The sequence below is a fragment of the Dipodomys spectabilis genome, unplaced genomic scaffold (genome assembly GCF_019054845.1).
Source record: "Dipodomys spectabilis isolate Male_0828 unplaced genomic scaffold, ASM1905484v1 ptg000187l, whole genome shotgun sequence".
Classification (NCBI taxonomy): Eukaryota; Metazoa; Chordata; class Mammalia; order Rodentia; family Heteromyidae; genus Dipodomys; species Dipodomys spectabilis.
In genome coordinates this window covers 5,975,790-5,991,071 of record NW_024870864.1, presented here as the reverse complement: position 1 = coordinate 5,991,071, position 15,282 = coordinate 5,975,790, and the positions used below count along the sequence as shown (strand labels likewise).

At 42.6% G+C, this 15,282-nt stretch overlaps 1 protein-coding gene across 1 annotated transcript in view; it reads right to left on the bottom strand.

Annotated features, from left to right (window-relative positions):
* The window catches only part of Npas2 (neuronal PAS domain protein 2), a 175,123-nt gene that overhangs the window by 84,533 nt on the left and 75,308 nt on the right, over window positions 1-15,282 (bottom strand). Inside the window, exon 2 of the mRNA XM_042695555.1 lies at window positions 7,729-7,782. Coding sequence (XP_042551489.1) covers window positions 7,729-7,760 — 32 coding nt within the window. The 5' untranslated portion in view covers window positions 7,761-7,782. The remainder of the gene's footprint in view (window positions 1-7,728; window positions 7,783-15,282) is intronic.

Below are 15,282 nucleotides of genomic sequence, written 5' to 3'. Positions count from 1 at the left end.
ATGTTTATATTTTAAAATACCATTTTACAATCTGTTTTCTCTTTCTTGTTTGTTCTTATGGGTGTTAATTTAAATTTATTTTCTTCTTACATTGTAAGTAGTAACTCCAGGGAATAGACAAAATTTGTTTTTTTTAGGATCCAATTAGTTGATTTTACTATTTCAATTGAAATGTAGAAAGTTTCATCTATATTGCTCCCTTTAGCACCCTTCCCTGTTCAGGCTGTATTTGCCTAAATGTATTATATTCACATAAACTGAATACTCCAACTGAATGAGCTATAGTTTTTTCCTACAGTGCTCAGGATCAAACCCATAGCTTTTTACCACCAGGCAAGCATTAAACCCATGAGCTTCAGGTCTTTAGATGATGCTATTTTTTCTCTGTCAGTCATAGGACTTCAACTTGGGTCCTGAGCACTGCCCCTGAGCTCTATTGCTCAAAGTTAGTGCTCTACTACTTTGAGTCACAGCACTACTTCTGGTTTTGCAGTGATTAATTGGAGATAAGAATCTCAGGGACTTTTCTGCCTGGGTTGGCTTTGAACTGTGATCCTCAGATCTTAGCCTCCTGAGTAGCTAGGATTACAGGTGTGAGCCACCAGCTCCCAGCTAGATGACACTATTTTTAAATGTCAGACTACTATGTCTTGCCAGATAGTTACATTTCTATTCTTCCTCATTCCTGTTCCTGGGCAGCTCAGTATATTTCTGCTGAGACTTGAAGTATTTTGAAGGCCACTGAGAGAAGAAGAGGCTGTTCCTTCGTCTGCGATGTAACAGCAACATCTTACTCTTTAACCACAGTTATCCAAAAATGTCCAGGTCCCACTGGGACACTGGCCTCATTTCCCAGCAACTCTTATTTAATACTCACAGGCAGTGTTTAACTGGAGCACAGTCCTAAGGAACTTCTCAACAAAATCCTGAAAGAAGTGCTTACACTGTTCCCAAGAAAGGCAGATAGTTCAAGAAGGAAGACATCTGCCTACTTCTTTTTATTTTCTTGGCAATGGGGCTTCAACTCAGGGCCTTAGCTTTTTCCACTCCAGTCTGTTTCTCTACCACTTGAGCCACAGCTCCACTTTTTGATGGTTAACTGGAGATTTCTTGCCTGACCTGGCTTCAAACTGTAACCCTCAGATCTCAGCCTCCAGAGTAGCTAGGATTAGAGGCATCATCTACTGGCAGATGACCTTCTGGCTATTCTTCGTCAATGTATAATTTATTAAAATTGTTGAACTAGCTTTTAGGAAATTGCCCATGTCTCAGATGTCCCCAGAGAAATCTGGGTCTCCTTTTTGCTAAGACATTTCCTTGTCACCAAGTCTGCCAGGAACACATTTCTCCTCTGACAAGAGCTAACTCACAGACCCCAGCCAGGTAGTCAAAAGCCCCTCCCTCCCCAAAGGGACTCCTGCTTTCCATTCCGCCATTCATTGTGCCACAGGAAGAATCAGCATTCAACCTTTAAGTCTAGCTCTACTTTTGGCCTGTGGTTGTGACAACAGAGTCATTCATCTGGAAATTAAGGGCAATATAACTGGATTGTGTCCTGTTACCTCCCTGGTTCTTGCCAGGCTTATTTAAGCTACCTTAATCAATGCTAAAACAAAGAGAAAGTTTCAAAAACTTTTTACCCACTTTTCTTCCCACTGCAATGGAGCTTATGATGATGTAAATAAAAACTAATCCAGCTGGGAACTGGTGGCTCATGCTTGTAATCCTAGCTACTCAGGAGGCTAAAATCTGAGGATCATGGTTCAAAGCCAGAATAGGTAGACAGATCCAAGAAACCATTATCTTTAATTAAACAGCAAAACTGGAAGTGGAGGTGTCGTTCAAGTGGCAGAATGCCAACCTTCAATGAAAAAAGCTAAGGTTAGTGCTTACGCCCTGAGTTCAAGCCCCAGGACCAGCAAAAGATAAAAAAAAAAAAACAGAACAAAATTCAATCCAAATCCTACATTAGAAGATAATAGCAAAACTGTCACAAAAGGCTGGAGCTGGGTACATGAGCAGATACCACACAGGGCTTAGTTTTTCCATTCTGGATGATATTTGTACATGGGCATTCAACAACATGTGTGTACCAGTACTCCTCCAACTTGGCCACTGAGCTCAATCTTTCGTCTCGACTATATTATGTTCTATGAGAGAACAGTTGGCTGAGGCGTAGTTTATACTGCACATTTGATCACTATCTGGTTACTTCACAAGATACTGCAGGGTATATTCTTCCTTGGTTATGCAGCTTGCTTTCTCTAAGGCCATCCAACTCTCCTGAAAACCCTTGGGAGACAGGATTATGCTACAGCTATGCCTCCTTTTCTGCAGTTTTTACTTGCTATATAACTTCACTAACAAATACACACAAGATGGTCTTCATCACTGGTTCACACAAGCCAAGTACCCCTATCCTTTTCTCCTACCTGAGGTGCTGAAGCAAATATCCCAGCTTCCCTCTGATTTGTCTGCTCTGCACAAGGATACCATGACAGACTTCTGTGTGTGCGTGTGTGTGTGTGTGTGTGTGTGTGTGTGTGTGTGTGTGTGTGTGTGTGTGTGTGTGTGTGTGTGTGTGTGTGTGTGTGTGTGTGTGTGTGTTGTGTACTATTGGAGCTTGAACCCAGGGCCTGGGTACTATCAATTAGCTCTTTCCCTCAAGGTGGACATTTTAGCACTTGAGTTGTACTTCCATGTCTGGCTTTTCATGTATTAATTTGAAATAAGAGTCTTATGAAATTTTTCTACTCAGGCTAGCTCTGAAACTGTAGTCCTCCTATCTCAGATTCCTGAGTAGGTAGAACTACTAGTTATGAGCCACTACCACCTGATCATGGCAGAATATTGCTTGTATTTCTACTCACCCCTCTGCCTGGACCTAAAGATTAGAGTCAAGGAGTAAAAGGACTTTAGCTTGTGTTTCAGATCTGACCTTCACTCTATAAAGAACTCCCAAGTATTGGCTAGCCTTGCCTGATACTCCTGATTGAACAAAGTCATAAACTCACCACCCACCTCTGTCTCTAAACTAAATGCATCCACTGGACACACATCATGTATTCTTTAATGTGGATCAAAAAATGGAAGTATACCTTCTTCTTAGCCAAGAGGTTTTCTTTTGTGCCAAGACATGGAGTAACTATTTTCAATGCTGTAAAGTTAGAGGCACTTGATTTTATTTGGAAAGCAAAGATTATCTTGTCAATACTCACTGTCTCTACTGCTTGGGTATGTAGTGAAGCAAAAGGAGCAGCTTCTATATACCAAATGCCACAGGGATCCAGACTTAAACTTTTGCTCCAATTTGAATTGCTGCCTGCCACTGACTGGCTGTGTAATCCCTGAGCCTCTGATTTCTCTCCTGAAAATGAGGCTCATAACACTGTGTTTTTGAGGAGATGCTGTAAGGAAGGGAGAGTTCCTGTGTCAAAAGCTCTCCACACCCTGTGAGCATGCCCCATACATCACAGCTCTCCTGACTGTACTGTGCAAACTGCACTCAGCGAGGTGTCTATACATGGCCACATGTAGTTCCTGTGGTAAGTCCAGGATAAGCCACTACTGTTATCACCCTCCCCCACCCAGTTTTTCCAGAAGGAGAAAACTGAGGCTATGAGAGGTTTCGTCACTTCTCCAAGAATCAAAGAAAATAGAAGCAAGAATCATCAAATCTGTTTAATGGACATGCCTAGGTACTTCCTGCCATACCACACTACTTTCTGCCATACTATACCACTTCATGGTATGTCATACCACTTCCTGCCACACTACACCACTTCCTGCCACACTACACACTACTTCCTGGATAATCATACAAATACCCCTTTCCCTTCCCCCACAACACAATGTCACATCAGAACCAGAAATCTATGCTTCTGAATGGTACACAAAATGGTAAACAGGAAACTTCATTACCTGAGGATTCTAAATATCTCTTAACTGAGCTGTTTCCCTGATTGACCTCTTTGAGTATCAGGACCCTATTTTTTCCATCTCCTCTAAAGAACACAGCACAGAGTTCTGAACACACAATAGGCACTCAATAATCACAACCTTGGTTTACATATAAATGCACAACATTTCCATGAACCATGCCCTGCTTCAGAATCCATGATCAAATGACCTAAATACACCATGATTTTCCCAAAGCTCTGAGACTCTTGCTTCCCACAAAGCATTTATTCTGAAGAGAACAGGGTTAAGACCCTAAAGCTAAATATTTCTAATCTCATTAAGAATATCATGGGAGTCAAAATCAAGACTTTCATTAGAGCTTCCAGGTGAGATTAGGACATTTCTTTTTTTTTTGTCCATCATGGGGCCTGAACTCTGGGCCTGGGCGCTGTCCCTCAGCTCTTCAGCTGTAGACTAGCACTCTATCACTTGAGCCTCAGCCCCACTTCCGGCTTTTTCTGCTTATGTGGTGCTGAGGAATCGAACCAAGGGCCTCATGCATGCAAGGCAAGCACTCTACTACTGAGCCACCTTCCTAGCCCCCAGGTGGGTTTAGGAAAGGGCCTCCCAAATTGCTGCTACACACCTTCAAAACCAGAGGCTTTGAAATGGAGATAATCTTAGGTTTGTGTTTGCTTTCCTCTCTCCAAATGTTACAAAGGGTACTGCATTATTGCTGCCATCTTGGTGAAGAGTGTGGGTGTTCATGAACATTCTACACCAGTATCTCATCTGAGGATAAGAGAAGGGGGGACAGCAACTTCTGCACACAGGTACCTATATGCAGAAGTGGCTCCCATGGTTTGGTGCTATGGTTTGGATGAACCCCAAGGGTTCATGCTTTGGAAACTTAGTCCTCAGTGTGATGATGCGAAGAGGGAATGGGATCATTAGGAGGTGGGCTTCACGGGAGGTGGCAGGACTAGCTCCTCCCCCCCTCTGGCTTCCTGGCTTGTGATATGACCTCTCTCTCACAAGTGCTTTCTACTGTGATGCCATGCACCATGAGGTGCTCCCTAGAGACTCACCAATGGTAGTGCCTTTGAACCTCCAAAACCATGAGCTAAGGAAACCTCTTTTGTTCTAGAAAAACCTCAGGTATTTTGTTATAACAATCTAAAACTGACCAACCACAGGGGATGTGCCCACAGCCCCTGGGAATGAATGAAAAAGAAATGCCACACAATCTGACTTCTAGAAACTTTCCGTGAAGACTTCTGTGACAAAAGTAAAACTTCTGTAGACTCCGAAGTCACATTGGAATGTAAGTCTCAGTCTTGATCTGCAGAGTGATGGCATTTGTTCCTGTATGCTGAGAGTCTCTTGTGATCTGAGGGATTAGAGTCTCAGGCTAAGGAAGTCCGTAATTAACTTCCCACCTGCCACTTACTAGAGCTTTCTCACTTCTGTCAAATTAGATTAGTCCACCTTGCTGAATCTTACTTTTCTCATCTCTATAGTAGGCATAACAACAATACATGCCACAAAGAAATTCTGAGGGGAAGGTTTGAGATAATGCTCACCAAAGTACTTAGCACAGTAGTTAGTAGGTGTGCACAGAACATATAGGAGACAGTCAATAATGTCTGGTCACTACTGCTATTCTTTTCTTTATTGCTAATAGGAATAGGAATGCCTGTGAAATACATTATTGTAAGGTGTCATACATTTTCACATACATGTGGTAGTTAATATCTCAGAGAAGCTGCTCAGTATATTTTTGGCTGATTTGTAAAATAATAGCCCTAGGAAGGCAGGGCAGACATTATTACTTCTTGTTGTAGGTGAGAAAACAGGGGTTGAATCATGAAGGGGTTTGGGGGATCTCATTAGCTCAGGTTTCTGTGTCCAGCATTCTATCCACAGCTACTCTGCAGGAAGCCAAAGGCTTCCTTCTAGTACGACCTGTCTATGTTCAGGGCAGGAAGGATCTGCTCTAGACTGGCCTGGTCTTCTTCAGTTACTTCTTACTGGGACCCAGATGGATTTTGCAGCCCTTGCAGTTTCTGATGTACAGTCTGTAAAGCACTGTTGGGAGGATCCAGTGCCACAGGACTGGCCCATTGCATCTAAATACTCTCGGGAATTAATTGCTTTGTTATTTGCTTGAATTTTCATTGTAGGGATTTTTCAAATACATGGACAAGTAGAGATAAGAATCAAAGAAGATAAAGCAGAGATGCATTCCCTGGGCTGATGTCCTAGTTTCCTAGTCCTTACCTACACAAATCTCATCCCATCCATGCTGCTGGCCATTGCCTCCGATCCCTGATTTTGAAAGGAAATATTGAGGAAGTTCCAAACAATCCAGACTTTCCCAATCATTGCAGTTACAGATTTAGCAGGTCTGTGAGTGTTGTGGATTTGTGTTTCTCAAGGCTGCCTCCCCAGGTAACAAGGAAAGACAACCACCCTTCAGCCACCAAGCTGGGTAAGCTCTGTGGGCTCCCCTGTTTAGAAGTGACAGACATGCCGGCCATGGGTACTGCGCAGGACAGTAGAGGCAGCATTACCTCCAGCCACAAGGGCTCATGAGGGACTGTCCTAGAGCACAGAGTGCCCCACCACAGGCATACCGATGGCAGATGCAGCACCGAATGAGACTGGAGGGAGGAGGCAGTCTGCTAGGCCTATGACTCAGGTTTTCCTGGGACAGGAAATTCTGACTTCTATTGCTAGTCCTGCCACCTCAACCCCAATGATCTTCAGTGGCCTCCTGACTACTCTATCCCCTGTATACTCCTTATGGGCAGCCAGCCCCTTGTTTATCCTCCTCTCCTCGTACTAGTGTAGTAATTACTGACTTGGGTGAATGGTGTGAAGTTGATGACATTTGGCCTGTGTGTGTGTGTGTGTGTGTGTGTGTGTGTGTGTGTGTGTGTGTGTGTGTGTGTGTGTGTGTGTGTGTGCTGGTGCTAGGGCTTGAACTTGGGACCTTTTGCTTGGCTTTTCCGCTCAAGACTTGTTCTCTACTACTTGAGCCACACCTCCACTTTCAGCTTTTTGCTGGTTAATTGGACTTTTCTTCCCTAAGCTGACTTCAAACTATGATCCTCAGCTCTCAATCTCCTGAGTGGCTAGGATTATATATATATATACCACCAGCATCTGGCTCACTTGGCCATTCTTGACCTCTAGAATGTCAACTTCATGACTATACTTTATATGTATCAGGTATTCAATAAATGTTCCTTGAAGGAATCAACACAGTCATAAGAACTCCAGCATTACATCTACCGGGCTAGTACTTCCTACTCACCCAACCCTGTTGGCAAGGTAGCTATGATAGCCCCAACGTACAGATAGTGAAATCGAGCTGTGCTGTCTGGTTACTGCATACTTCGTAACAATGAGTAATGATGGTATCATCAGTATATTGTTATTACCCAAAGCCAGAGGCTCTCCACAGATGCAGGGCTTGAACCAGGCCGACTTGGCTTCTATTAAGCTTGCTTTGCCAATATGTCCCAGGAAAGCCACAATCAGTCCAATGGAGGAAGACAGAAATGGACTGGCAAATACCTAAGCATATTAACAGTTCAGTTCACTCAGTAAGCTGCAGACAGTGAGTAAACTAGTAACTTTACCAGTGAGAAGCAAAATTGAGGGAGCAGCTCTGAAATTCCTTTGGGCAAGTGTGTTTGTAGATATGTTCCAGAGCTGCCTGGCTTGTTAGTGCTTTTGCTAAGCAGAACATGGGCAGGCAAGATTCAGACAGACAGACAGACAGCCATGGTGCTCACTCTGAGATAAGCTAGTCCTGCTTACCTCTTTGCTCTGTCCTTCTCATCTTCATCCATTAGATTTTCTATGCAGTTTTTCCTGAAAAACAAAACCCAAACCCCAGATGATTATGGTATATTTCTAGATCTTCCTTACAGGTCTTTCTGGGGCCCATGATTTTAATTTGATCACATCTATATGTGTCATGTTTGCCCTCATAGACACTGGGGGTCATTAGACCACACTTTGGGAACTGCCCTGGAGGCCCAGCTCAAAGAAGCAGCATTTGTTCATTTTGAGCCTGAAATGAGCAAGCGCCTCCTTGTGGATGTTTGCACTTGGCCTCACTGGTTCCTTCTCAGAAGTCAAGAGGGCCTAAAAGGGCAGTATTTGGTTTCCAGACCTTGAAAATCCACAGCTGTCTCTCATGTGGCCCGGGGAAAGAGCCCCAGGGAGGAGAATCCAGACTGCTACCTTTAGACAATCACACTTTCCCTGACAGAAAAGTTCACAGATGTAACAACCCAGGAATGTTCTCCATGGAGCCTCTACTTTCCCAGGCCACTGGCCCCTCAAGCCCAACAATCCAGTTTCCACTTCTGCCCCAGGCAGGATTTCTCCACCTCTGAGCATATCCCTGACCCCTGATTCCTTCTTTTACTCAACTATTTCCTAGAGCCCTCCCTGAGTAAACCAAGATGGTGTGAGCACTATGCAGAAAGCTGAGCTAACCTTGTCCACAGGCTTTGCTCCAGCCCAGAAGCCTCTGAAGTCAAATCTCCAAAACCCATGCTTATATGAGCAATGACTCAAGAAATGTAAGGTTTTGGATAAAGATTCTTAATAGAACTTTCTCTGGGACTGTTTAGGTTAGTAATTTTGAGATACCTACATGCACAGGCACAAGTCTGAGCCAGAGCAAGATGGAATTCTGTAGCTATGTCTTCTCTCTCTTTACACATGGCTCATTCAGCCAGTGGCAGCTATATTTAGGGACAGATTTTCAAGAAACTCATTCAGCAGTTAAAGTTTGCATCATGTTTACAATGGGGTTAACAGGGAGGTGAAAGACCTCTAAAATAAAAATTATAAGCCCTTGAAGACAATATGAGAAGATGGGAAAATGTCCCATGATCTTAGATTGGTAGAATCAATATTGTGAAAATGTCAAAAGCAATCTACAAATTCAATGCAATACGTATCAAAATTTCAATGCTATTCCATACAGAGATAGAAAAGGAAAAAATTTTAAATTCATATGGAAACCTAAAAGGCCCTGAAAAGCCAAAGCAATCCTAAGCAACAAAACAAAACAAGACAATGACAGTAGTATCACACTACCAGACTTCAAATGATCATACAAAGGCATAATAACAGGAATGACAAATTGGTACTGGCACAAACCAAACCTGAAAAGACCTTGGAATAAACCATGCACCTACCACTAATGGATATTTGACAACAAAACGTCTAAAATATATATTGGAGAAAAGATAGCCTCTTCAACAAATGATGCTGGGAGGATGGGAAGTCCACATGCAAAATAGTGACATATTTCTTATCCTGTACTATTATCAATTCAAAGTGCACAATGACTTTAATGTAAGACCTGAACCTTGAAACTACTAGAGGAAGGAATAGGAGAAATACTAGAATGTATTGGCATAGGCAGAAACTTTCTGAATAGAATTTCAAGGACTGAGCAAATAAGGGCAAAGAATCAACAAATGGGATTGCATTAAGCAAAAATGCTTCTGCACAGCCAAGAACACCATCATGAAGCTAAAAGACAGCAACAGAATGAGAAAAGGTATTTGCCAGATATATGTATAACAAAGGGTCTAATGACCAGAATATACAAGGAGCTCAAAAAACTAAACCCCAAAGACTCAAAACTTAGTCAATAAATGGGCATAGAGCTTAACAGTTCTCAGAAGAAAAAGCTCAAATTGCCAACAAATACATGAAGAAATGCTCAACATTCCTAGTCATAAAGGAAATGCAAATCAAAACAATAGTGAGATTCCATTTTCATTCAGAATGGCCATCATCAATATGGATACTGGGTATACTATTGGTGGGAGTACAAACCAGTATAACCACAACGGAAGTCCATATGGTGATACCCCTAAAAACAAAACAGAGTTAACCTATAATCCAGTCATTCCACTCATGGGCATTTGTCTGAAAGACTGCAAGACAGTTACAATAAAGGAACCTGCACACCCATGTTTGCTGCAGTACTATTCACACTAACCAAGTTATGGAAACAGCCCACATTCATTACAAGGGACAAATGGATTGAGACAAAATCATGCACCCCTCCACCTCCCCCCCCACACAAATGGAATTTTATTCATTCATCAGCCAGAATGAAATTTATGCCAGTTGTAAGGGCATGCATGCATGTGGCAAAAATCATACTGAGTGAAGTAAGCCAGGCTGAGAAAGACAAAAAGACAAAAAGATCAAGCAAGTTAAAGTGTAATATATGTATCAATGAAACTCCATGGTGCACACCCTTTGAACAGACATTTTAACAAAATTAATATAAGGAATGTGCACATGTTGAATAGTGGGAATAGGAGGGCGTGGATGAATGGAAAAGGGAATGAGGGATGAATACAGTCACAAGACTCAATGTGCATCTTGAAAAAGGAAGTGCAAGCTTTGATGTACAGACTGATGGAGCAGGGGTATTTGCGGGGGGGGGGGGGCGGTTATGATGGAAGGGGTGACTGATCAAGACGCACTGCATACATAAATCGACAGCATTAAGTTGTAGTCCCTTGTAGAAACATGTGTAATAAAAAACACACGTATGCTCAAGCCTCATCTAAGACCATTGGAACCAGAATCTCTTGGACAGGGCCCATTTTTTGACGCATAGTCATCTGTTCCATCTTTTGTCTGCTCATTTTTGCCTTTCATCCCAAGAAAACAAAATAAACATTAATCAAGTGCAAACAATAAAATAGGGTTAACATATCTGCAAACAGGCATGTACTTAATGATTTCCAGATGGGATCTGCTCCAAGCTTATGATGTGAAAAATGGTGAAAATTCATGTAGTGATACCCTTCCCTAGCCTGTGCTCCCAAGAGGGAAGGGGCTCCCCAAGCACCCAAGGGGAAACTGAGGACCCCTCTGTACTGTGCCCTTTAACCAAAAACCCCTAGACAAAGCATGTTTATAGGGCCATGTTATCGGAGCTGCTGGAATCCTGTTGGAATGACTGGGGTTGGATGGTCATAAACAAAACATCTAAAAATGACAAATAGCTATCCCTATCAACTCCATCTCCTTGGTTTCATAAATGCCTATCCTTAAACATTTACTGAATGTGTAAAGCCTGATGGTCTGCACCCAGATCCTCTACTCCACCTCTTCCATGTCCTTGCCTGAATCCTCTTACTTGACCCATCTTGGTCACTCAGCTGCACTGTTCCAAGTGTGAAGAGAAAGTTCCTCAGAAGCACTGGTCCCCAAACTTCCATGCCAGCATCCTCAACTCTGTTGTCTTCCTTGTTTTCCCTGTGTATTATTATGGCAGTGGCAGTGAGCAGCCTTGAATGAAAAAGCTAAGAGTCAGTCGCCAGCCTCTGAGTTCAACTCCCAGTAAAAGTACACATCATGCACATATGTGCATGTGTGCACACACACATACACACAGCAGTGAAATAAATATACATGATATTTTTTTTTTAAAACTTTTTTGGGGGGTCCAGTCGTGGTGGCTGAACTCTGGGCCTGGGCGCTGTCCCTCAGCTCTTCAGCTCAAGGCTAGCACTCTACCACTTGAGCCACAGCACCCCTTCCAGCTTTTTTTTTCTGCTTATGTGGTGCTGAGGAATTGCAAGGCAAGCGCTCTACCACTGAGCCACCTTCCCAGCCCTTACATGATAAAATTTACCATCTTAGCCATTTGTAAAGTACAACTCAGTAGTGATAAGTACACTCATATTGTACAACCACCACCATCTTCCTACAGGACTGAAACTCTAGATTCACTCATTAACCAGTAACACTCTATTCCCCTAACACTCCAGCCCTGCACCCACCATTCTACCCTCTATCTCTATGAATGTGACTATTCTAGACACTTTAGGATAGTACAGTAACAGTATTTGTGCTCTTATGGCTGCTGATTTCACTTAGCATGATGTCCTCAAGATTCATCCATGTGGTAGCAAGGTCCAGCATTTCCTTTTTGAGTGGAATAATGCTCCAATGTGCAATAGACTGTTTGCTTCTAAATGTTGGTTACTGTGACCAATGCTGCCGCAAACACACCTGTACCTCCCTCCTTGTAAGGCCTTCTCTTCCTTCACAATGAAGAAGAGGAGCATTGACTCTGGGTAAGCACACATTGACAGGGCTTGAGAATCAGCCCATCAAGAAACCAATGGCTCAGAAGACTTTGCTGGGGTAGGGGTACACTTACCTTTCTAGGAGCTATTTACAAAAGTGTAGTCACCCAAGGCTAGTCACACTAAGTAAGGGCCAAAAGGACATGTTTTCCAAACCTAGAAGTCATGTGGTTTAGTGGGGAGGGGTGGCAGCCTTTGCTAGAGGGACACAGGCAAGAAGGGACCCAAGGAGTAAATACCCTCACCTCAGTCTCCCCCTGTCCAGTAAGAAAACAAACGCCCAGAGAGAGTTCCCATACACTCTTCACTTACCTTTTCTTCTTTTTAATATCTTACGTAAGTATGGTGCAATGACAGACTAACATTGATATATTACTAGGCAAAGCGCATATTTTCTTCAAGTTTTCTTAGTTTTTCTTTTTTTAAAAATCAAATGTTCTTTTTTGGTTTCAAGAACTACTTTGTAGGAGGGCCACATGAGATTTCTTTGTCATGTCTCTTTGGATGCACTAGTGTCTTAGACATTCCTTATTTTTCAGTGACTTTAGCAATTTTGAAAAGTATCTCAGGATATGCTCTTTAAATTTTTGTCTGATGATCAGATGGCATGGAGGCCTGGAAAGAAAGGCAACTGAGGCAAAATGCCTGCCTCCTCACAGGATGGGGTGAGAAAGACTTGCTCATGTGTGTGTATGCACCTCCATCACATGTACTGTCAACTTGCTTAAAAACTTATTTGTAAGCAGCTCAGTAGTGACACAATATGTAACTACAGATCATTACATTTTATATACATATTGCATAAAGGTCTTACATATGAAACGTGCACACACTACATTTATCCATAAAAATATATTTTCCTTCAACTTTCAGATATCCTTCTTTTAGATTTAAATCTATAAAGTGAAAGCCGTAGATCCAATTATTAATTAAAAAGTGTGAATTTTTCTCAATATTGATTTGCTATGCCTCCATCAGAAAGAACGACATTGCCCCATTTGTTAGGAAATGGAAAGACTTGGAAAAAATTATATTAAGTGAAGTAAGCCAGGCCCAAAGAAACATAGGTCCCATGGTTTCCCTTATTTGCAATAACTAGTATTATGTCTGAGACAAGCAGAAAAAGTCAGATAAGATGATGTTAAGTGAAATGAACCCCAAGGTAAGGACACAAGTGGTTTTTTCTTTCTTGCTATTGTTTCTAACGTATTTATAAGGTACCACGTGATTTTTTTGTTGCTTTGTATATCCCTCCCCCATGGTATAACCCCTGTTTTCACTGTATTTGATGTTGGTGTAATTTGGGGAGGGATAGGGAAAAAAACAAATTGTTTAAATAGGGATATAGGTGGACCCATTGCAACAATGAGATGTACAAGACACTATGTCGAAAAATGAACCTTACAATTTAGGCAGTGTGGGGGTAGTTGTGGAGATGGGAGGGAAGGGATGGCAGGGGAAAAATAAAAGAGGAAGCAACAATGCTTGATAAGAAATGTACACATTACCTTGCTCATGTAACTATACCCTCTGGCACAGTATTTTCACAATAAAAAACTTATTTTAAAAAAAGAATGAATTTTTCCCTGTGTTTTTGTTCTTGGATATGTAATTACTGAACTTCATTGATTAACAACCAAGGCCACTGCCTGGCATGCACATAATCGCCTGCAAACATACATTAGAAAATGTACTAGTTCATAACTCTGCCATGCCCTGTTTAGTCAAGCACCATACTATTGTAATTCCTGTACTTTAGGACAATTCTCTTCTCTTTTTTTCCCCTTCCTTCCCTTCTTTCCTTCCTTTTCCTTTCCATCTCTCCCTTCCTCTTTCCTTCCTTCTTTCATTATTTAAAAAAAATTGATAGTACTAGGGTTTGAACTCAGGACTTCACTCTGCTAGGTAGGCACTATACATGAGGTCTAAGAACCTGGTCCTTTCCCCATACCTCCTTTCTGGGGCTAGCTTCAGACCATAACTATCCTGTGTAGCTGAGAGTATACATGTGGATCACCACTCCTGGCTTGGTTATCAAGACATAAGCTCATTAGCTTTTTGCCCAGACTGTCCTGGAAAACTGTAATCCCCCTCATCTCTGCCTCCTGTGTACTGGGATTATAGATGTGAACCAAAAGTTTTCCAAAGTCATTGCTCTTAAGTTTGCCTGGGCCATTGCAGATATTTGCATTTCCATCTTCGCATCTGTAGAGATGCTTGCTGCAACAAGACACTGGCGTCTCATGCCAACCATTCTAGCTACTCAGGAAGCTGAGATCTGAGACTTATAGTTTGAAGCCAGCCCACGCTGACAAATCCTCAAAACTCTTATCTCCAATTAACCAACAAAAAGCTGGAACTAGAGGAATAACATGGCTCACATAGGACAGTCCAGCCATGAGTGAAAAAGCTGGTTAAGAGTGGAAGGTTCTAAGTTCAAGGCTTCGTACCAACACCACACACACACACACACACACACACACACACACACACTTGCTGTGTGCTGTGACTGTGTTGGGAATGTGTTGATCTAGGGATCAACTTGGGGAAAAATGAAATATTAACATTGGGGGTGGGGTCCACGAACACGGGCTCTTTTTCTGTTCCCTTCTCTTTTAGGCTCAGGGATAAGGCAGAGCCAGCTGATGTACCACTGTGTGATGTTCAGTGACTCACAGATGCTTCTGGCATGCTGGGAAGAAGGAAGCCTTCTATGGGGAAAGCCCCTGCTCTGCTGTCACTTCCATAGGGTGAGGGATGCATATGTCAGGTGATGGGAGAAAGCACAGACAAGCAAGCAAGTAAACACAGTTATTGTTTATAAGTGTATGGGAGAAAGCTAATGGAAGATCTAGAATGGTGAGGGAGTGCTGTGGGGGAAGGGGAAGCCTGGCCTTGGTATTTTAGGGAATCCTTTCATGTCCTCCTTGGAAAGACACTGTGTAAAGGTGTGATCTGTGGGGAGTGAGGGAACATCCATCCCTAAGGATGACTCCAGGAAGCCCGACAGGGACCATGAGTGTGTGTGTGTGGGGGGGGGGAACAACCAGGAGGCCAGGGGGGAGGGGGGAGCTGTGAAGGGAAGGCTAGTCAGAGAAGCTGAGGGAAACACCAAGTTTGTTGTTGTTGTTGTTGTGATGGTTGTTTGATGGTTTTTTATTTTTTTAGACCTGAGCTTTGAACCGAGGGTCTTGTGTTCTTTCTGGGCTTCGTTGCTCTGATGGCACTC